Source organism: Leptonychotes weddellii, chromosome 12 (assembly GCF_054177405.1).
Source record: "Leptonychotes weddellii isolate Sample4059 chromosome 12, ASM5417740v2, whole genome shotgun sequence".
Classification (NCBI taxonomy): Eukaryota; Metazoa; Chordata; class Mammalia; order Carnivora; family Phocidae; genus Leptonychotes; species Leptonychotes weddellii.
The window spans coordinates 74,528,797-74,551,215 of record NC_138380.1 but is presented as its reverse complement, the minus strand read 5'-3'; the positions used below and the strand labels follow the sequence as shown (position 1 = coordinate 74,551,215).

The 22,419-nt window shown below is 39.4% G+C and overlaps 1 protein-coding gene across 2 annotated transcripts in view; it reads left to right on the top strand.

Annotated features, from left to right (window-relative positions):
• Positions 1–740: 740 nt before the first annotated feature.
• GNAI1 (G protein subunit alpha i1) overlaps positions 741–22,419 on the top strand; it is an 84,360-nt gene continuing 62,681 nt past the window's right edge. Inside the window, exons 1-2 of one of the 2 annotated variants that reach the window (XM_006732952.3) lie at positions 741–864; positions 1,371–1,539. In XM_006732952.3, the coding sequence (XP_006733015.1) occupies positions 1,422–1,539 (118 nt within the window). In that variant the 5' untranslated portion in view covers positions 741–864; positions 1,371–1,421. Of the gene's footprint in view, positions 865–1,370; positions 1,540–1,701; positions 1,787–22,419 lie in introns of those variants that run through there. The other variant, XM_081800641.1, reaches the window with a different exon arrangement.

The window sequence follows — 22,419 nt, the reverse complement described above, 5'->3', positions numbered from 1 at the left end:
TAAAGAGGATGTTTTTCTCTTTGCTACCAGCCCGTCTTCTAATCAATCAACATCCTGCAATGTCAGTAAGGGAAAAGTGTAGTGTAACTGACAGAAGAGACCAGACCTTAAACCTGCGCTCATTCATTCCATTCTGGGTGAAATGCCTCCCAGGGCCCTACGAGCTTATCTCCCCGAGACCAGTTGGCACTAGAAGGATGGAACCATAATATGAATAAACTCCAACTCATTTTATGGGCAAGGAGGCTAACTAAGGCCTGTAAAAGGGAATGTCATGCCTAGTGGCTTATGATTTACTACCGTGGTCATAAATAGGGTTCCAAAATTTGGCGTAGAAGCTTACATGCTGCTCCAGAGGAGGTAGGTTTGGGTGCGGAGCAGATTTATTTGTGTAGGTGTGTTTTATTGCTCTTGTCATTATAAAATATACTGTGAATATTTGTCTCACATTTTCTCAAGTTATGAGAAAATCTATCAAAATGTTCTCTGCTTGTGAAAAGAAACGTGAAAATGGATAGAGGGAGGGAAAAGGACAGAAAGAAAAACCTGAAGGAAGTTAACCTCCTAGCCCCCTCCCAGACTTTCCTGTTCCCCACTGTCCCCATCTCTGCTTTCACCATGGCTCCATTCCCTTCCCAGCTCCCTCTATTTCCCACAACCCTGAAGGCCAGCCGACAGAGGTTTACATTTCGAAAACCCTTGCGTGGCTGCCGGAGCTGGGCATGCTCAAACGCCCAGCACTGGCTTTTTTCAGCTTCCAACTTTGGCAGCTCTCCCACCTGCACCCCGAAGGGGCAAGTCCGCACAGATCCCGCGGTGTGAGTAAGCGGGAAGAAATTAACCCACTCCCACGGAGGAAGCGAGGTAGGGGAGCGAGCCGGGCAGTTAGGCGTTCCGGGGGCGCTTCCAAGGGGCGCGCGCGGTGGTGCCGGGCCCTCGGGGGCTGCGCGGCGCCGGGGTCGGTGGCAGCGCGGGCGCGCGCGCCCGTCCGAGGCGGTGCTGTCCGAGGGCACGTGCGCGGGAGCGCGCCCGGGGAGGGGTCGTGGAGTGGCGGGCGGGGCGGGCAGGGGCGGGGCCGCGGCGGCGCGCGGACGCCGAGCTCCACCGGGCTTCTTGAGGCTGCGGCGCGGCCACCAGCGGGAGGGCGGCAGCCAGCGTATCCAGAGCCTGAAAACCTGGGACTTCGGGGGCGCTGAGGGACGCAGGAGCGGAACCCGGCCGCGGGGAAGAGCCGCGCGGTGCAGCTCGCTCCTTTGCAGACAGCGCTTTCCTCGCTCCGTTTAGGAAGTGGGTGGGGGTGTTTTGTGGCCAGCGTCGGGAGGTGTTCGAACGCCCGCGCCCGGAAGGAAAGAATTCACCTGTGTTTGAAGGCAGCGCGTCGGACGTGGAGGGAGCGGCGGCGAGCTCTCGCTCCTGGCACAATGGGCTGTACGCTGAGCGCCGAGGATAAGGCGGCGGTGGAACGGAGTAAGATGATCGACCGGAACCTCCGTGAGGATGGCGAGAAGGCGGCGCGCGAGGTCAAGCTGCTGCTGCTCGGTAAGGGCGGCTAGGCGCGTCCCGAGGAGGGGGGCCCTGGGGTCGGGCAGCGGCTTGCTGGGCGCGGCGCCCCGCGGTGGCCGCTACGGGCCCCTCGCGTTTGGAAACCCAGAGCGGACGTGTCAGAGCCGCCGAGCGCGGCTTGTAGCGCCGGGGGATGGTTTCCGGGCGAGAGCGGGGCCGGTGCGGTGCAGAGCCGGGGCGGGTGCTCCTCTCCCTGGTTCCCTGCCTCTCTCCTCCCTGGCCGGTGAGAACTCGCCCGCGGTGGGGGGGGGGGGGCGCGTGAGCTTCACTTCACTCACAGGCGTTGGTGTGGACCCCGCGAGGAGCCGAGGAGCGGGTCGCGAGTAAGCCCGGTGTCTCTGAAGTTAGCTCAGCCTTCGGGGAAGATGAAGGGGGCATTCGCGGCAAGGAAAAAAAACAAAAAAACAAAACCACACCACCCCTCCCCCCTTGAAAACCCTTCGTACGCGGTGTCGTGTCGCGGTGGTGGTTTTCCACTGTCAAGAGTGCCTCGCTTTGTGAAATTAGTGCACCTTTTGTGAGGTTCCGTGGGATCGAAATGTGTCCTTCCTGTTAACTTCCTGTGGCGACTTAGTAAGTGTAAAAGGAGCACTGATTATATTTACCTTGCCCAAGGAAGTAGGCTCTGCTGGATGCTTGATTTTTATTACTGTGGAGACGTGGAAACCATCAAAGTTGGGTAACGTTTGCCCCAGTAGTAGGTAAGGCAGATACTCGAGGGGAGAAACCTATGTGAAAGGTGCGAAAGAGTCACGCGGAAAACAGAATTCTCTCCCAGCTGCCACGGTTTCTGATGAATGAGATTGGCCAGGTACACGGCAGGCTTTTATTTGTTCTTAGTATTGTTCTCTTGGTGGAACGCTATGTGGAGGTCTTTTCCAGCTTTTTGAAAGGAGAGACCAAAAAAAAAAAAAAAGAGTAAGCCAGGATTCTGACTGAAGGATACATTAGGAAAATATTTACAGCATAAGATTTGTACATCTGTGAGTTAGGGTTTTCTTTTGTTTGCCCCCCACCCCCAACATACACACTCCGTAGCTATTTAGGTAGGTGAAAGATTTCTTAGAATCTTCATTTGCACTTCCAGCGATTGCTTTTGTTTTAGAACAGTTATAATAAAAGATCTTGCACAAACCTGTTTTCAGTAAGCTTCTGTTTCATTGGTTTAATGACTGCAGGAAAAATGGTGGGGTTTTTTTCTCCATTACTAGTAGGCTTAGAAGCAGCAAACTTCGCATGACTAAAAGTAATAATGATCTGAGTCATTTTGCTAGCAAACTGTGAAATAACTTTGCATTTTAAAGACACGGGTGGCCTTCTTCACCCTTGCGCCCAACATAAATCTTTCTCAGTAATACTGTTTACCTCAGTTTTTATGTTAATAAGAACATATTTTGCCTGGGTCAGTGTATTTTTAGTGTATTGAGCATAGAAGAGACACACCTTGATATGGAAACATGTAAATGTTTCTCTTCTGATATGGATGTGCTTGAGATAAAAATGAAACAAAAGGAAGCTTACAAACTTCTTGCAGTTTCTGCACTCCTGCTCTGATGTATTCTTTCAGTGAATTTTAGTGTGACTCTAGTTTGAGCCAGCCATCCACCATGTTTAAAGCAATTGAAAAATGCTTTAATTAGATGTCTGTTGGAGAGAGATGGACTAGGATGAAGGTCAGAGGAGTTCGTTTTTGCTTATATTCAGAAGAAATCAGTGTTTCTCAACCTTAGCGCTATTGGCATTTTAGGCAGGGTAATTCTTTGTTGTGCAGGCTGTCTTGTACGTTGTGGGATGTTTAGCATTGTAGGATGTTCTTTGGCCTCTACCCATTAGATGCCAAGAGCAGCCCCCTTAACCTTTGATCCTTGAAAATGTCTCCAGATAGTCCCCAAAATCCCCTGGGGGTAAAAATTAATCTCTGGTGAGAGCCTAGATTAACAAGCAAGTATAGTTGAATGTATAATGTAGAAAAGTAAAAGTTGCACGTCTACAACCAGCTATAGTGAGAGTTAGGAGGAAGGTGTAGCAGAGTCATGATTTTCAGAAGAAATTTTGAGATTTTGTTTTTCTATACCACTAATGATAGAAAGATTTCAGAATGATTTTTAAAATTTTTTAGGTAACTGGATTCCTTCAGTTGTCCTTTCTAGCTTTGGTGTTTTGCTTTTCCCCGCATCTCCTCTCTCTGTAGAAATCCCTTTGTAACCCTGTCTTGTTGGCCCAGCTCTCCCTCCTCTTCCTCCTGATCTTACTCCTACACTACCCTTTTGCCCAGGGTCCCAGCACTCTAGTTCCTATAAACAAAATGTTGGCTTATTTCATAAATCTTATTCTTGGAATGTTTCAAAACATTTTTTTTTCCCTAATTTGTCTTTAGCAGTGAAGTTTTGACCTTTGGTTCTTTTTTGGATGTTTAAAGTCGTATGTGTAACTAGCTCAATGAAATCATTCCGTATAAAACACAACTGAGGGGTGCCTGGGTGGCTCAGTCGGTTAAGCCATCTGCCTTCGGCTCAGGTCGTGATCTCAGGGTCCTGGGATCGAGCCCCGCATCAGGCTCCTTGCTCAGTGGGGAGTCTGCTTCTCCCTCTCCCTCTGCTGTTTCCCCCCACTTGTCTCTCTGGCACGCCGTCTCTCTATCAAATAAATAAATAAAATCTTAAAAAAAACCACAACTGAATCAACTGGAAATACAAAATGGTTTTCTAGGTAATCTATAACCACTGTCACTTCCATTTATATCAGGTCGTCTTCCTCTTCAATTATTTTTTTTCATCAAATGAATTTTTTCCATTTAAGGAAAACATCCAAAGTATAGTTAAGATAATATATTAAATAGTTCATTGTATTGCATTTTTTTCTTGAGGCGTGTATGTATTGTCTTTTAGACATCTGGGTTGAGAGATTCAGATATGAGATGCACATTATTAGAAAAAAATTTGGTACTGGGTGTCTATTATAATTTAAATTTTTTTTGAAAATCAGAGATATTTGACTATCCATATTAGGAACAGTGAGTTAGGCCTTAAAAAAGAGAGGACCTAGTCTAATCATTGACCTAAGGGAAATTAGGTCAGGGTTAGAGTGGTTCAAGTCTTTAGGTTTAGTTTCCAGGCATTGGTATGAGAATAAAATCCTAAACAGAAAAACATATTTTTATAACAAAAGTTTTCTTTCCATTATAAATGGCTAATTGCCTGAGGAGAAAACATTTTTTATTGTCATACCGTTGAGGATGTTATGGTTTATCATTTTTTAAGGGCTGTATCATTAGGTTTTGGCTGTTTTTTTCAGTGAGACTATATTATGCATATGGGCGCTTCTTAAATATTGTTATAATTTTCAAAGATGTAAAGGGTTAATTGTACAAAAGTAAAACTTTCATCCATTCTTCATTATTCATCTCACTCTGAAGCTGAGTTTTGAATCTCCTTTACTCCACCTCATTATCCTCTCCACTCATCCTCACAGACAAACAAAAATCCACACCCTTTCTCTTTCTGTAGTTTGTTTTAAATATTATAGGTGGAGTGAAAATGAGGTGAGGGATAAGCTCTCTTCTGCTTGGTGAACATTTTTCCATTGCGACCAGCAACCATCTCTTTGAGAAGCTACATCATTAATCTTTTTGTTCCCTTTAAACTTGTCCTGTGACTTCCTTTGTTGGGCAATTCTGGCATTGCAGGACTTTGGATTTTGCCTGGCTTTAGCTATTTCCTTAGCATTGGCTCAGGATCTTAGATGTCAGGAGTCCCATTTCCTTGAATAAATGGACCTGGTATTTCAACATGGGTTCTGTGCTTCTCCGTCACTCACTTACCTGAGGTTAACAATTACTTTGATAGACACTACAGGTGGTATTAAAGTGTGTTTTGAAAGGGCTGATTTTTCTGTATCTTCTGATTCTCATTCTTAAAATTTGTAGTTTCAAGTTCTCCCATGCCTCTGGCGGCCTAATTCCAGAAGGCTTTCCAGCTTCTGGTCTTTTGCCTCTAGCCTATTCTTCCTATCATGCTAATTCCTTGCTCAGAAAGCTTTGTTGACTTCTCCATTGCCTGCGCAATAAAAACTTTCTTCTAGACTCCCTTCCTCCATCCTTACACTCTTCTCCTCAGGTCATCCTCCTCCTCCAGATAGGGACAGTTGGCATATGGCGAAGCATATTGCACTCTTGTTTCTAGTGTTGTTTAGCTGTGGGCCCTGCCTGTTTCTCTGACTAGTGTGGACACTTTAGGGGCAGAATCATTGTAAGTTGTACTTGTATCCATCCCTAACAACCATTTACTTTGTCATGTGCTTAAGTAGTTCCTAATTAGGTTAATATCTAGTGTAGAATTAGGACTTAACCTAGAATATAAACCATATACTTTGCCATTTTCAGTATTGATAGGAATAATTATCCAGCCAAACAAAGTAAACCAGAAAGGAATATTAACAGCATGTGATGACCAAAATAAGCACATGGTATCTAAAAGCAAATTGGTTTAAGAATTCTTTTTGATTTTTATGAGAACCTTTCACAGCCCTTTATATTATTTGAGAAATTAGAGAAAAATGACAGCGGATATTCATTGGAGGAAAGTCTGCTATGTTGCAGTTGTTATGTCATTCCTTACATTTTTTTTCTTTTGTACCTCTCATTTTGTAATCTTTATTTTTGGCCTCTTTTAACCATAAATAAAGAGCATGAGTCCTGTTAAATTTATCAGTGATAGGAAATCTAATGCCTGTGTTATAGGATTTAGTAGATGTTTGGAAATATAATGCTTGTCTTCTAGGATTTAGTGGGAGATGTTATTTAAACCTGAAAATGATTACTATGATTTTTTTAAACAAAAAGTGAGCATCCAACCACAATCTTACTGTTTTTCTTACGTGTGCCTCAGCCTCGGAAAGTTCAAGCTACCATAGATTCCCATGGGAGGACCTGAATGTATTTGTTGCACTTCTGGGTCACGTATTTCCTGGTCACCTGTTCTGGCCTGCAGCTACCCAATGTGTGACTTCCCACAGTGTGACATTGGGGAAGCTCAGATCCCAGATGGCATTTGAGCTGTATGAACTAATGTCAGCAGCACCTTAGTTCTGCTTAGCCTTCTGTCATAACTTGTTACATACTAATTAAAAATCTTAGCAGAAATAAGGCAAACATCATTTTAAGGTGGATGTTCATTCCATAAATGTAGTGGCTTTTAAACAATGTAAAATATAATTAACTTTACGTTCCTGGAGGTCGGAAGTCCAAAATGGGGTTCACAAGGCTAGAATCAGGATGTCAGCAGGGCTAATTTTCTTCTAAAGGTCCCAGAGGAGAATCTATTTCTTTGCCTTTTCCAGCCTCTATCTAGAGGCTACCTGCTTTCATTGGCGCGTGGGATCTTTCTCCATCTTCAGAACCAGCAGTGGCTGGTAGTCTTTCTCTTGTAGCATTGCTCTTGTGCTGGTCCTTTCACTTACAAGGACCCTGTGATTACATTGGACCTGGATAATGCAGGATAACTACCTTACCTCAGGAGACTTGTCTTAATCACATCTACACAGTTCTTTTGTCATGTAGGGTGACATGTTCTCAGGTTCCAGGGATTGGGACGTGGGCATCTTTGGGAGCTATTACTCTGCCTCCCACAGTCTGCCCTCTGGCTGCTAAAGATTTATATAAAATGCATTTACCGAATTCCAGCATCTCCCAGAGTCTCAGCCCATGAAAGCATCAGCACAGTGTCCAAAATCTCATCCAGATCTCATGATCTAACTCACTTTGGGTGAGATTCTGGATATAATCCATCCTGTGACAAAGTTCCTCTCTACCTGTGAAACTTGAGAACATGTCATCTGCTCGTATAATATAATGGTGGGACAAGCACAGAGTATCCAGTTATAGGTCTTCCTGTTCAGAAAGAAAGTGGAACAAAAAAAAGGAGTCATCCAGTCCCCTGCACTGTCCAAACTACATGAGGTTTCAAGACCTGGGAATAATCCTCTGATCCTGCTCCACCTTCCAGGTGCTGGACTCTGCCCTTCCTTTTTAATGAAAGGTAGCACATGTTTGCCGCTGAGTAATTTTATCACCCGGTTTCTTGCCTGTAGAATTCTTGTGACTTGACAGCATTCTTTCATTTTGGACTCTCTTAATTTATCTTTTTTCCTTTCCTGTTTTACTATAACCAGCAAGCAAGAAAACAGCGTGTACCTTCCAGCAGTTTGCTTGGAAATCTTCTCATCTAAATACCCAAGTATATAGCTTCTACGTTTTGTTTTCACATAACCGTAGGACATAATTCACTTAAGCTTTCTGCCAGTAGGTAGCAAGGATCCCCTTTCTGCCAGTTTATAATGACATGTTCCCCCTTTACATCCAAGTCCTCGCCAGTAGCACAGTTAAAATCTGTATGTCTGTCAGCAGCATGTTCATGGCAATGAAAATATTTTCTGGTATCTCATGTTTTCTCTAATATATGTTCATATAGGTGTTAACATCTGTATTTCTGATAGCGCGTTGGGAGCAATCCAGGCTTTTTGTACCTTGTTCCTCAAAATTTCAGCCTCTGCCCATTGCCTAATTCCAAACCCATTTCCACATTTTTAGTGTTTTTTTTTTGTGGCAGCATCATTGATATCTCATGTATAACTTTAGAGCATGCAGAATGATTTTAACTTCATTTTCTTCAGTCCTTTGCAACTTATGTGACTATCATGGTAACAGCAAAATCACCAGTTTCTAGTGCTTCATATTGAACCCATGGTATTTCACTCCAGACATAGTGTTAAAGAGTAAGACTTTTATTTTTGTTTGCGTCTGCTTCAGTGAAGTTCTTCCTGACCACCTAAATTTGTCTTCCTTCCTCTCTCTTCCTAATTATACCATTTTGAAATCATCTTGTGCATTTACTTTTTTATTGTCTGTTGTACCTCTTGTTGGGGTTGGTTTCCTCAGAGCATAAATCCAGTCCGACTTGTTTATCATCTAATGGCACAGAGTAGTCCTTCCATAAATGTTGATTAAATGATTGACTAGTTAAATAATTGAACATTAATTTTGACTAATAATCTTTTAAAGTGAAAAAGTTGATACATTTTTCTTGTTCCTTGGATAATGAGTTTTGGCCCAGTGTATTCTCATTTATTTCTTTTATATCTTGCTGGTTAGCGTAACTAAAACCTACTACATTATTATTCACACTCTTCTAAAAACTAGAGTTAATTTAGGATACCTGATTCTTGTTGCATGATCAGAAAGATATTATGACTCTTGGGAAATTAGGTGTAGAGTGAAATGTGATTTTTATATTTGTGTATTCTGGACAGGTTTTTTTTTTTTTGTGGACACTTTTTCAACAGGATTGTTGCATTGGTATTTCACATGTTATTTGAGTGCTTTCTTAAAATGCATGCGGTCATATGACGTGGCATCAAATGTATTCTCACAAGGGCGCCTGGGTGGCTCAGTTGGTTAAGCGACTGCCTTCGGCTCAGGTCATGATCCTGGAGTCCCTGGATCGAGTCCCGCATCGGGCTCCCTGCTCGGCGGGGAGCCTGCTTCTCCCTCTGACCCCCCTCTCATGTGCTCTCTCTCTCTCATTCTCTCTGTCTCAAATAAATAAATAAAATCTTTAAAAAAAAATGTATTCTCACAATAATATCTTTCACAGCAGGACAATGAGATTGTAACTTTGGCTTTCTGGAGCCAGTAGGGTGCTCAGAAACTGACCAAAGTCTGTTCTTTATGTCTTGCCTGTCCTTATGTGGCAAGAATTATCATTGGTGGCATTTGCAAAGTGCGTTGTATATTTTTGGTTTTGAGTTATGCCTTAGGTTTACCAAATCCTTACGAGAATTTACGATTTACTTAGGGAAATAAAATATATACATAAAAGTAATTCCTCATAACAGCAAATAGGGAAGAAATGGTATAATAATTGATACTAGGGGAGGTGAGCTTCAACATTGGGGGTCTTCATTATTGATCATAGTTGAGGGTGGAGGTCATGTACCTCTCAGAAATTACTGTGGTTATAAATCTGTCCATTTCCATGCATTTCTGAGCTTATTTTTTGATCCTGCCTGGCTGTAAGCTCTGTATTATATAGAAACCTGCAATCTAGAAGAGACTTTGCTATCTATAACTTTGTTTTCTTACAGTCTCCACATAGAAGGAATTTTAGCCCTCCAAAGTTTATTTAGCTTTATCCAGAGACTCTTTACACAGGGAAAGGCGATTGACCTACAACTCTGGCAGTAAAATGTTTTCCTTGAGATCTTGGACAAGTTATCCTAATTCTTTAAGCTTTAATTTTCTTTTCCATAAATTCTGGATAATAAATGTACCTACCTCATAGGGCTGGGGGACAGAGTAAGCTAATACATCCAGAGTACTTAGAATAATACATGGCACAGAAGTTCTTAATAAATATAAGCTGTTATGATAAATACTTCAGAGACTCTTTGGAGTCAGCCCTCCCTCTCTGTCTCTTTCCAGTTTGATCCATTTATGGTCATAGATATTAAATCCTTTTATTGGCTCTTGTTAGCAAAGGGTATGTACATAGCAAAGATATCAAGAAGTATAAAATCAGTCTTAATTACTAATTTCTGATCCAACCATGGCTTCCTTGTGGGACTTGGCAATCTGTTAACAGTATCCCCATTGGAAAAAGACCAGGTAAATACCTGTGCTGTTAGGAATTCTAGAGAGAGTAGATTTTAAGTAATTGGAAAACTTTACAAATGATTTAAATGTAATTTTCTCTCCCTTTTATTACCCATTTTTAGAATAAATGTAATAATTTCCTGCAAACTTTCCTTTTATCTTTCTTGAAAATAAAACAAGGCTGTTAGTGTAAGTTATGAAACATTATTTGAGTTGACTCAGATAAATGTGCCATTTCTCTGGGGAATTTATGATTACTTCCCACAAATTTTAAAAACCTTTTATGAAACTTTCTGTACTGATGACTCAGATTCCTAATAAAACTCCAAAATGACCATGAATTTACTTTTAAGAGAGAAGTAGCATCTCTTGAGAAGTGGTGGTAACCTTGATGTAGAAACAATGAAACATTGAATCTGTGATAGTATTTGTCTCTTTTAATAGTATTTCAGAAGAGTCTCTTAAAGATTTAGCCTTGAATTACCTGGAATTTCTTCTGTTTACTTTGCCTTTCTAAGGCACAGTCTGAATTTTTTTTCTAGTAATTTACTTATCTAATCTATATTGTAATATTTATTGTTTGTTTGGGCACATGTCTTTTATTTGACAGCCTTTCATGATATTTAAGAAGCATGGGAACTGTAAGTAAATGGCCCCTAAGATCAATATAATATAATAGGAATTAGAAAAAAACTGCCTTCTTATTGGTAGTTCTGAAGTTAATCTAATTTCAAGAGTTAAATTTATTTCAGTGCAATTTAAAATTGATCTGAGTTTTCACAAACTGAGCAGTCAGTGTAATTGGCAACAAGATCAAGAATTATAGGCAAGCGATGTGCTCTGACTGTAACCAGTCATCAGTCTGATCAGTTAAGTTGCTGGAACTGATGAGCTGGTGCTCATCAAGGCCAGTGCTGTGCACTCCCACTCACTCATCCTCTCTTGCCTCCCAGAACCTTCTGTCCACCCTGGTTCTCTCTGCCATCTTCACACTTCTCTAAAGACTCTTGCGTCCTGGTCCATAAACATTCTCAAGTCATGCCCAGCATTAAAAATAATAAAATCCAAGCAAAACTGTCCATGCTCTCCTTAAATCTTTTAAATCTTTCATTTACCATCTAACCTTTTCAAAATATGAGGCTGCATTCCCATTTTTACATTTTCACTTTCCATTCGCTCTTTAAATTGCTTTTTATTTAAAAAGTTATTTTTCAATTACATAGGAATATTGAGAAATACAACAGGCACTCATGTAATCCATACGAATATATTTTTTTAGAGAGAGATTATCTTATGGTTAGTCTCTGTCTTCTGGATTTTCTTTATAATTAGGTCAGGCTTCTCATTCTAACTTCCTGTCTCTTAACTTTTCTCCAGGTTTTTTTTTTTTAATCTCCTTATCTTTTTATGTTACTTACATATTTTTTAGTTCACCTTATCTATTTAGCAATAAACTAATCTGCCTTTTAACATATTGAGTTTTTAATTTTATTAGTAGTATTTGTATTTCTAGAAACTCTAATCTTTTGTAAATAGTTTATTCTATTCTTATATTTTCTAGCTTTTTAAAATCACTTTCATCATACCATACTTAATTCATAGTCTCTTTGTGAAAAATTTATTATATAAAGTTTTTAGGATTCACATATTTGTAGGGTCTTGACTGTATTTCACTGTAGGTAGATCGTGTCCTCTAGTAATTTTCTATTGTGAGCACATATTTTTTTTTTTTTAAGATTTTTTATTTTATTTATTTGACAGTGAGAGAGGGAACACAAGCAGGGGGAGGAGGAGAGGGAGAAGCAGGGTTCCCGCGGAGCAGCGAGCCAGATGCGGGCGGGGCTCGATCCCAGGACCCGGGGTCATGACCTGAGCTGAAGGCAGATGCCCAACGACTAAGCCACCCAGGTGCCCCTATTTTGAACACATATTAACCAGCACATTGTCTTTGTGAATCCTGTGCACCCCAGGTTGGCTGTAGCTTTCCTCTTAGTCTCGTGGGGTGAGGGTAGAGGGCAGGTTTACTTTACTTACCTTATTAACACAATATTCCAAACGGAAGGCGCCATCTCTCATCCACTTACCCAACCACTTCTTCCTTCTCCCCGTTGCCTCTGTTTTGGTTGGTGGCACCACGATCCTTGATTTCTTATTTGCTTTCACACTCAGTCAAAAGTTCCATCGACTTTGTTTTCTAAAGTTTTTGCTTATTTTCCTTTCTCGCGTTTTATCATCCGGCAGTGCTGAACTTAAGGTTTCCCTTCATTTTTTCTTTTTTTTTTTTTTGCTTCTCGCCACTCTTTGCTCGTGTGGTCTCTGCTTAGCATGAGGGGTATGTGCGCGTGCGCGTGTGTGTACGTGTGTGCGCGTGCGCGTGTATGTGCGTGAGCGTGTGTGGTGGGTTGGCTCTCCCAGTACTGTTCTGGACTTCCTCATCAATTCCCATGGTGCCCCTGTGCCTGGCAGCCAGTTTTTTTTCCTTGCCTGCCAGCATGCACTGCTTATTGGTCTGTTGTGGCTCATTTTGTTCACAGCCAGGATGGTTTCTCTTACGGTCTTGTCCCTCCTTTGTATCTCATGGATGCTATGGATCTCCTGATCTGTTTTTCCCGGGCAGCCTTTTGCTGCAGAACCAGTGCTGGTAGCCAGGCTCTTTCTTGGCTGCCGTGAGTGCTCTGTCTTCTCTGGTCACATCAAGCATGTGGAAGATGATCTGTCCTATACATTTCGCAGTGGTGCTGATATGCCATGGCGAGATGACCTCAGATGTTCCTTCTGCACAGCCACACTTCTCCACCAGGCTGTGTGGATGTGTTGCTGCCTCGGTGGCTTTCTTCTCCCAGGATCTCACATAGACCCTCTGCCTTCAGCAATCTCTTCATCTTCTCTGAAATACTGGTCACCTCTGAAACCGTGGCTCAGAGAGGCATATCAAGATAGAGGTGACTCCCGGCCTCTCTCGTCCCTAGCTCCCTTCTGCCTTTGCTACTAGGCCACTGATGACCCTCTGGCTGCCAGGCTGATGGTCTCTGCCATGCGATGCCTGGAAAGTAAACCACTTGTGCTCATCCATTTTCATCTGATGGCACTAAGGCACCCCATCTGCCTCTTCTCCCATTATGCATGTAAATGCGAAGGAGAAAAAAAAAAACGCATCAGTAATTTTCAAAATATTTCCAGCATTACATCCGCTTTTGTTCTTTATATTCCTGCTCTGAAGTTAGGTCTTTTCATACTTGTCCTTTTTGTATGCTTTTGCTGGTCCAGGTCTGCTCACCTTATTTTCCTAAAGCAGCTCTTCTTAAATTTAAACTTTAATATGCATAGAAATAAGTTGTCATCTTTTAAAATGTAGATTTTCATTCTAAGTCTGGGATGGAGCCTGAGATTCTGCATTTCTCATGGGCTCTCAGGGGCTGCCTTTGCTGCTGATCCCCAGGCCAGTCCATACTTTGGGAAGCAGAATCCTAGAGTAGGTGATCCTCCTGAATCTTTTCCATTTATCCATCGGATAAGCATTTTTCAAGACTTACCCCATCTTTGCCACATTTGTGAAATCTCCCATAACCTCATCTATAAGGTATTTGAAACAGTGTTTTGCACAAAGAGCTCACTGTAATTTATACATACACATGTGTACATGTGCATATGTAAAGCCTACCACACTTATATAGTTAAGCTCTTAATGTTAACCTGAAATGGTTTTTTAGTAGCGCATTTTGAGAAAAACTATTTGATACTATCTTGCATGGAAACATGCACTTCCTGGAGAGTGATCAAAAACTATAATTAGTCATAATTGAATCTTCTGTGTATTAGGAAGAAGTTTTTTTTTTTAAAGAATTTATTTGACAGAGAGCGAGAGCAGGAACACAAGCAGGGGGAGTGGGAGAGGGAGAAGCAGGCTTCCCACCGAGCAGGGAGCCCGATGTGGGACTCGATCCCAGGACCCTGGGATCATGACCTGAGCCGAAGGCAGACGCTTAACGACTGAGCCACCCAGGCGTCCTTAGCAAGAATTTTTAAAGTGGATTTCATCTTTTGATGATATGATTATTCAGGTCAGGTTGAATGTGACCTTATAAATATGTTTTTATGAACATTTTCATCTGGTAATGTTCATGATGACATTCCTTTCTCAGAAGTAAATAAAGGATGGTTGCAAACTCTGAGAAAGTTTATAGTCATGGGTCTTAAAATAATTGATTGTACTATTTTTATGTAACCTCATCTCTCCTAATCTGGCCTCACATACAACATGATTTCCATTGCCTTTAAAAGGCAATTCTGATCTTAGAAAACTATCCTTTACATTAATATTTACTGACAAGTACTACAATATATGAAACATTTTGTGATTAAATATAGCATAAATGATCTATCACTTCTGCTTTCATTTGCTGGTTTGGCTTAGCTTTAAGTTAGTTATGACACCTGGTTCTTATGAAATGTGTAAATTCATTCAATAAATATTTATAGATGCCAACTCTATAGCCTGCATTATCTAGGTATCTGGAAATGGAACAATCTTTGGGAAGCTGATATTAATTAAAATACAGGAAATATTCTTTAAGTGTTTTAGCATAGGATAAAAGCAATATGGTTATTTTGGCTTGTTTAATAAGTTTAAGGATAAAGAAAACGGGTTTTGGGTTTCTTCTCTCTTTTGTATTACTATGCCTATGTAGTAGATCATTTTAACTTTGTTTTGGATGATTGCATTTTATACATCAGGTTGAATTTTATTGCTTTTTGCCAAAAGCTATTCAAAAGCTTTCAGATCAAGGAGTTAGTAAGGAACTCCAGAATAATTTATACTGTGCACATGGCAATGCTTAGAATTTTAGCACTAATTTCTTGAAAAGTTATCAACCAACGGCGTAGCCCATGGGAGTTTTAGCAGTCACTTTTGAGATAACTTAAACTCCGATATAAAATGTAACCAGTATAAAAAGAGTAGTTCTCTGAAGAATAGAAAACTCTTAACAGACTCTTACTAGTGGCTATATTTGGAGAGCCAGTCAGCAGAACTTTATAATTCATAGACTTGTGTAGATTTTGAATTATATTTGGGTATGTGTGTGTTTTTGTTCATCAGTGAGCAAATGTTATTTTAAAAAAAAACAGAACAAAAAATGTTAGAAGATTCAAGCATCAGAACGAGTCTTTCAGATAAACAGCTCATTTTTATTTTTTTTTTCTGAATAGAAGTAGAAAATGCTGTAAAGTTCTTGTAGAATGAACCCATGTACATGGGGGACTAAGTTGAGAACTCAACTTTAATAGTTTCAGAATTGTGTGGTATTCTAGAAATCACTTGGCATAATGGTTTCTCTGGATTTCTGAAAGTTAAGATTGGTTGTTTAGATTTATGATAGTTTTAGTCATTAAATATTACATGGATAAGTTTGCAACCAAGATATTCAGTGCATTTGATAGGACATTTTGAGTAAGAATATAGAGATGTCGCTTACTTGTCATTTATTTCCCATGTATGTCGTCTGTGATTTAAGAAAGGTTTTTAATAACGTATCTATCATTTACCTTTGCAGCATTTTCGAGGTTTAGTTTACTGTTATTAAGATTCTAAAACTGGGGGCGCCTGGGTGGCTCAGTTGGTTAAGCGTCTGCCTTCGGCTCAGGTCATGATCCTGGAGTCCTGGGATCGAGTCCCGCATCGGGCTCCCGGCTCGGTGGGGAGCCTGCTTCTCCCTCTGACCCTATCCCCTCTCATGCTGTTTCTCTCTCTCTCTCTCTCAAATAAATAAATAAATAAAATCTTTAAAAAAAAAAAGATTCTAAAATTGGATATGTGTGTGCCTTAAATTGAAGCATTCAGCTGGAGCATTTCTGTTATGATATAGTGATTCTGTTATTTGAGTATGTTTCTTCTAATAATGGATTGTATGGTGTGTAGCTCCAAGATAGTTTCATACTTTAATGCAACAGTGGTGTGATAATTTCAGTATAGAGACTTCATAAAAGATAGAGTCTGCAACTTTCTTGGGCATAAAATATTCACAAAGTTTTTCTAACTATCATCTGTTCTTCTAATTTTATCTTTAATATTTATTATTCTCTTATAAAAATGGCATCTGTGCTGGTAGACACGGTAAACATTTGGCATGGTGTGTGAAGAGTACCCCCGTTTATAGGTAAGGCTTTTTCTGTGTTAGGAGGAGATACTTTTCAAGCTAGCTCTGGCGCAGAGTGTGTTATGAGGCAGACATCTCCGAGGAAACCCAACACTGAAAACTTCAAAGCTGGTGGGTGGGGAACAAGACTGTGCCTTTGGCTTTGGAGCTGGTGGCCTTGCCATGGTGGTTTCCTTCCAGCCTTCTGATTCCTCCATAAGTTTTATGCTCAGTTTATACTACTCACTGCTTCAAACTCTTAATTAGTTTTCCAAAATCAGACAACTCTGATCTGCCCGTCTCACCTTTTGTCCTCGGCTGTGGAGTCTTCAGCCTTTGGCAGGTGGAGATTGGGCTACCTTTAGGTCAAACACTTGATCCTCTTAGGTCCAGGCAGCTGTGGTGGGAGGGCGGTACAGGGCCATGGCATGGCGCCCGCTCCTCGGCCAAGGAAGGAAAGGGCTGTTAGACTCTGTTAAACAAAAAAGTTTGGTGCTGCTTCCAAAACCTTTGTACATCTGGTATCAAAAAATAGTTTACTTATTACCTCTTAACAAAGAAGTGGCCTTTTTTTTTTTTTTTTAATCAGACTGTTCCATCAGCGACGGCATATATCATTGTCTTACATGCTTTGTGTCGTTTAGTCTTGAGCTTTACATGAGATGTTACTAATATCTCAATGTAACTTGAATATCCTTAGTTATGTACAGCATTATTGTGTTACAGGAAGAAAATACAGGCATTGCTTTCTTTTGTTCTAGTATCTAATTATTTTCAAAGGCTGATTGCCTATTATTGAGTATTGCATGTGTTCTTTGAATATTTGGGAAAATAAGCTTTTGAGTAAGTTTCTTTCCTCTTTGTATTTTGAATAGTTTACATGATACTGTATATGTATATAACGATGTACTTTTGTGGCTTATGTATCTACCTACCATTAAATATTTTAAATATATCTCAAGTTTAGTGCCTACATAGTAATCCATCTTCTAGATCTTCATAATTTATTGAATCACACTAATGTTGAAAATTGAGGTCTTTCAGTTTTATAATCAGATATTCTGCCATGAGGACTGCATTTTATGCGTCTATCATTGCCTGTATTCCTGATTATTTCCTTAAATTATTGGGTTACAAGGTTTGAACTGTTTTAAGACTGATGATGTGTACAACTAGATTGCTTTCCCCGCATATTCTGGTTCCCACCCCTGCAGGTGGCATGTGAGACTGCTGTTTCACCTCACCTTCATTAGCATTGAGGGTTCTTGTAATTATCTGTACTAAACTGATGAGTAAAAACGGCTTCACATTGTTACTTTAATCTGCAGTCTAATTTGCGAAGGGGTGGTGGAAGGACAGTCTGTTCTAAAGAAGTGAGTCTCATCCATTTTGAGATTCATCAGAACCTGCCCTTTAATACTTTGCATACTTGTTGCAAATGATTTCCCCTGTTGTGTGCTTCTTGATTTCGTTGCTTTTGGACGTACATTGCTTGTTTTACCTCAAGTTCAGTAAGAAGGTTTAGAGTTGCTTAAGGTGTTGGGTCAATAACTGTGCCTTGAGTGATTTTTGACAAATGGTTTTTTGGTATTAATTTAATTATATATGCCTTCAGAATATACAACCCAAGAACTTTCTCATCAGCAGTAGAGAAGACTTTCTTAAACAACAAGGAACAAGTGCAAATCGTAGTAGACAAAATGGATTAATTCATTCATGTTAACATTGATGACATGTGCACCACGAACAAAGTGGGGCAAAAAGCATACTATGTACCACCTATTATGATGGAAATGCAAATTAAAATGAGATACCATTTCATGCCTCTCAGAATCAGACAACACCAAATGCTGAGCTGGACAACTTTAATATCCTTTTGGGTGGGAACATCAGTTGCTAGAAGCATGTTGGGTAAAGATACACATCCCTTGGAGGTAGTAATCCCACTCCCAGGTACAGACTCCAGAGAAAGTATAGTAGCTGTAGTGAGAAAAATGTTCCCTGCGATATTGCTAGTAATAGCAAAATTTGAAATACCTAAATTATTCATCATCAGGTGTGAATAAATGCAAAAGAATGAATAGAGCATATCTTAAAAATGAAATAGTCTATACAATTATGCAGATGAAATACTGTACAGAGAAAGGAAACAGTGTGATAAATCTCAGTGGCAATGTTAAATATGCAGTTTGCAAAATGATAGGCTCTATGACACATTCATAAAGTTAAAAAATCTTAAAAACTGTATCATGTGTTTATAGGTAGACTATATAAGGAAGTACAAGAAAGTGCCTGGTGAGGCTAACCATCAAAATCAGAGTGCTGGTTATTTTAAGGAAGGGAGAAAGGGAAGTAGATGAGGGAGAGGTGTCCAGGGTGCTGTAATGTTTTCATCTTCTGAGTGCCCAGATGTTTGTTCTCTTATTTTCTGGATACTTTTGTATGACTGAAATATTTCATAAGTAAACAGAAGTTTTGTTATTATAGGCTAATTCATAGCAATTTTGGCATCTTTGTTTTCTGTGCTCCCACATCTGGTTATTTTCCAAGCCTTGTTTGCTCTCATTTCCATTGCCTTGTCCATCCTCCTCCTTCCATTTTCACATGAATTAATCTGCTGTAATACCCTCCTACCTGGTCTTCCTACCTACACACTTTCCGCCCTCCATTCTAAATTAATCCTCATAAATGACAGCTTTGATCTTATCAGTAATTTCTTAGAAGTCTTTAATAGCTCCGGTTATTTACAGAATATCACCCTGTTTATAAGTATGGTATTCAAGAGCTTCTGTGGTTTGGCTTCCACCCTGCCTTTCCATATTTCCCATGACTATCCCTTGGCAATCTCTGAGGACCTCCCGTGCTTTCTTATCTTTGATACCTTTGCTCATGCTGTTCTTCTTTCTAGGAATACCTTTCCATCCTTACCAGTTTCCAGTCCTGCCCGTGTGTGTTTATGAGCTGAGTTTGGGACAATGTTTGTCAAAATTGAATAATATCTATGTCTTTAATAAGGAGGAAACAGTTCTTACAGGTTCCTAATACTGGTTTACATACATTGTGACATCACTTTATACAATTATACAACACATAACTAGGTGTAAAAATCATATGTTTCTAACTTCTAAGCAGTCATAAAGCCAAAAAAATTACAAGTTTACAAATTAAACTTCTTATGAACATTACTTGTTCTGTGCTGGATTGTGATATGAATCCAGTAGAGACTGCTTTTTGCATTTGGCATGCCTGTACTACCAAATGCCACAAGATGTCTCAGTTCTCTCCTCCACTTTCTATAATTGAGCTATTGTAAAACCCTCATTCCTGGGATGCTCCCACCTTCATTGGAATAAATGCCTCATTGAGGAATCATCTTTGAGTATCATGAATCATAAGGCTCAGTGGTGTTCCTACCATGTAGCCTGATTTTATACATGAGGATAATGAGGACCTTATGCAGATATCATTCAATAAATCTTTAATTAGCTACTGTCAGATGTGGGCTCTGTCAAGTGTGTGGATCCAAACATGCATCAAACATGGGTCCTGCCCTCAAGGAGTTTAGGGGCAAAATAAAGCAAAAGGAAACCTTAGTTATGGGAGGAATAAATGCTGGGGGTGGGCTTTGAACTTACAAGGAGAGGCACTTGAATTTTAAGTTCAGAGTTGTTTACTATTTAGCCCTTCAGCTATTAAAGTGCACAAACAAGAATATTAGGTTGATATGTTTATACTGAGTTGATTTCTCTACTTTTATATTTATGTTCTTCATTCTCCTTTCTTTGCCTCTCATTTCTTTTTCATGGACCCTGTTTCTTCAATTTTTTAAAACTGGGGTAGGTAATATTAATCTCATGTCGCAAAGTAGGAATCGAAATTGAGGCTTAGATAGATAGTAATTTGCCCAAAGTTATACAACTAGTAAGTGGCCAGGCTAGGTCTTGTCTGTCTCCTTATCAAATTCCAGGTTCTTAACCCTCTTGGTATATTGCTTGTCAAGTACTTTCTTAGATCTAAAGTAAACTTCTGTGCTCGTCTTACATTAAGTGAACTTTTGCATTTGAGAAATTAAAGGGTATTTTCCCTCCATTAGGGGGATAGAGCCTGGTAAAGAGTGGACATTCAGTAAATGTTGGTTGAATAAATTACAGTTATATCTTATGTTGAGAGAATTAATAACTATAACTTAAAACACCAGTATTAACTGATATACTTAATCAGGTGTTTTAACTGGATTTTTTAAAGGGGAGAATAACTCCTACCTGTACATTAAAATAGTGTCAATGTTTTGTTTTTTAAAAATGTGAGAAACCAAGTTTAGGATATAGTCTGAGATTAGTACAGATTCAGTCTCATCTCTTATATCTTTTCATCTAGGGCTGAAATATTTCAAATGAAAAATGAAATATATGTATATATTTTAGAAATACAGGTACAATTAAATATCCTGAATCTTTGAAGAGTTAATTATACTTAAAAACTATATTTAGCAAAGAATGAATGTGGATTATTATATTTTAGAAATACTTTCTTCTATGTCAATGACTTCCCCATTAACCAAAGTAGCTAAAATGTTAATTTTTTTCAGACTATGCCACAATGTAAAAATATCCCTATCATTCACAAGCTGGCCACAGCATGATGATAACAGAGACTCTAAGAGGGCCGATTAAATTAATCAAGCTTGTCATGTCTGATGTACTCTTCAAAAAGAATCCCAAGTATTCATTTTAATTTGGCATCCTTTTTTTTTTTTCTTTGATAAAGGCATAATACGCAGTTTTACATCCCTGGTTTAAGGTTTTGATTATAATATGTGTATCTTAAAAAATGGGAAGCTGTGGTTAATGCTTGTACAGTATCTTTCTAATAACTTTGGAAGTATATTTGAACACTGATAGGTCTGATTATCAAATTGAAGTTAAGACCATTTCCCTTCCTACAGGTTAACCAGGGATATGTTGGAGGTATTTTTGCTCTGATACAATTGAAGAAAAAGAGATGATTAATAAACAACTTAGAGGTGCTTGGGATAGACAGCTTGTTCCATCTAAAATACTAAAATATTATAAATATACAAAGGAGTGCTTCTGCTCAGCTTATTTTGAGGGGTCGTATTAGTTAATGGCCTTACTATCCTTAAACAGGGCCCTGGGTGCTTCAGAAAATCCAAAAAACAGATCTGTCTCTTGTGCCTTGAGCAAGAAGGAGAGGAAAAAAAAATAGTGAACTGAAAATAATACTTTTTTTTCCTTGCATTTAGAAAATTGTCCTAGTTTTCTTAATCTTTTGTGACATCTACTCTGTTTCCTATACTGCAATTCCTAGAAATATTTCATGCAGCCAACTTACATAAGCTTTATGGAAATCAGGTTTATATACTCACTAAACTGATTTTTTTAAAGAGCAATAAAGAGGCACACCTTTATTTTGCTATTTTTATGATTATAATGTCTTATGTTTGAGTTCTAGATTGTAAATGTTTTGTTAAGTGTGTGTTTTTAAGCCCCTGTGGAAATACGGCAAATTTTGTGTTTAGTACAGTTATGGTAAGGTAGGATTGAACTCACTGCACATGGACTTTTAGAAATAAAGCTTTAATCTTTTCCAAAGTCTTGGGCATTTGCCCTGGAAAGAGTGGTAGGGATGGGGTGATAGAACCTGATTCTGTGAACTCTAGTGTGTATGTTAACTTCTATACTGAGATTATCTGGGGCTTTCATTTTTTATTTGGGTACTTTTTAGATAAAGAAATTTCTACCATAATTTATATTATTTACTAGAGTAACTTTATTTAGGTTTATGGTTGACAAGTAACAAAGTTCAATTGTTACATAATTGTTTAGGGTGGTTTTCTTTATACTAAAGCAAATGATGGGTATATTTTACATTTGAGAGAAAACTATAAAAATATCTTTTGAAATTGGTATTTTCTCTCAGTTGCAAGAACTTAGAAAGATTTCAATTATTGTAACTAGAGCTTTGACCTCAGAATAGCTTTCTGGGCTGTGTTCCAGAATTATTTGTGGGGTCTAATTGTGAAAGACTTGGATTTACAGTTTATTAAGCTACAAA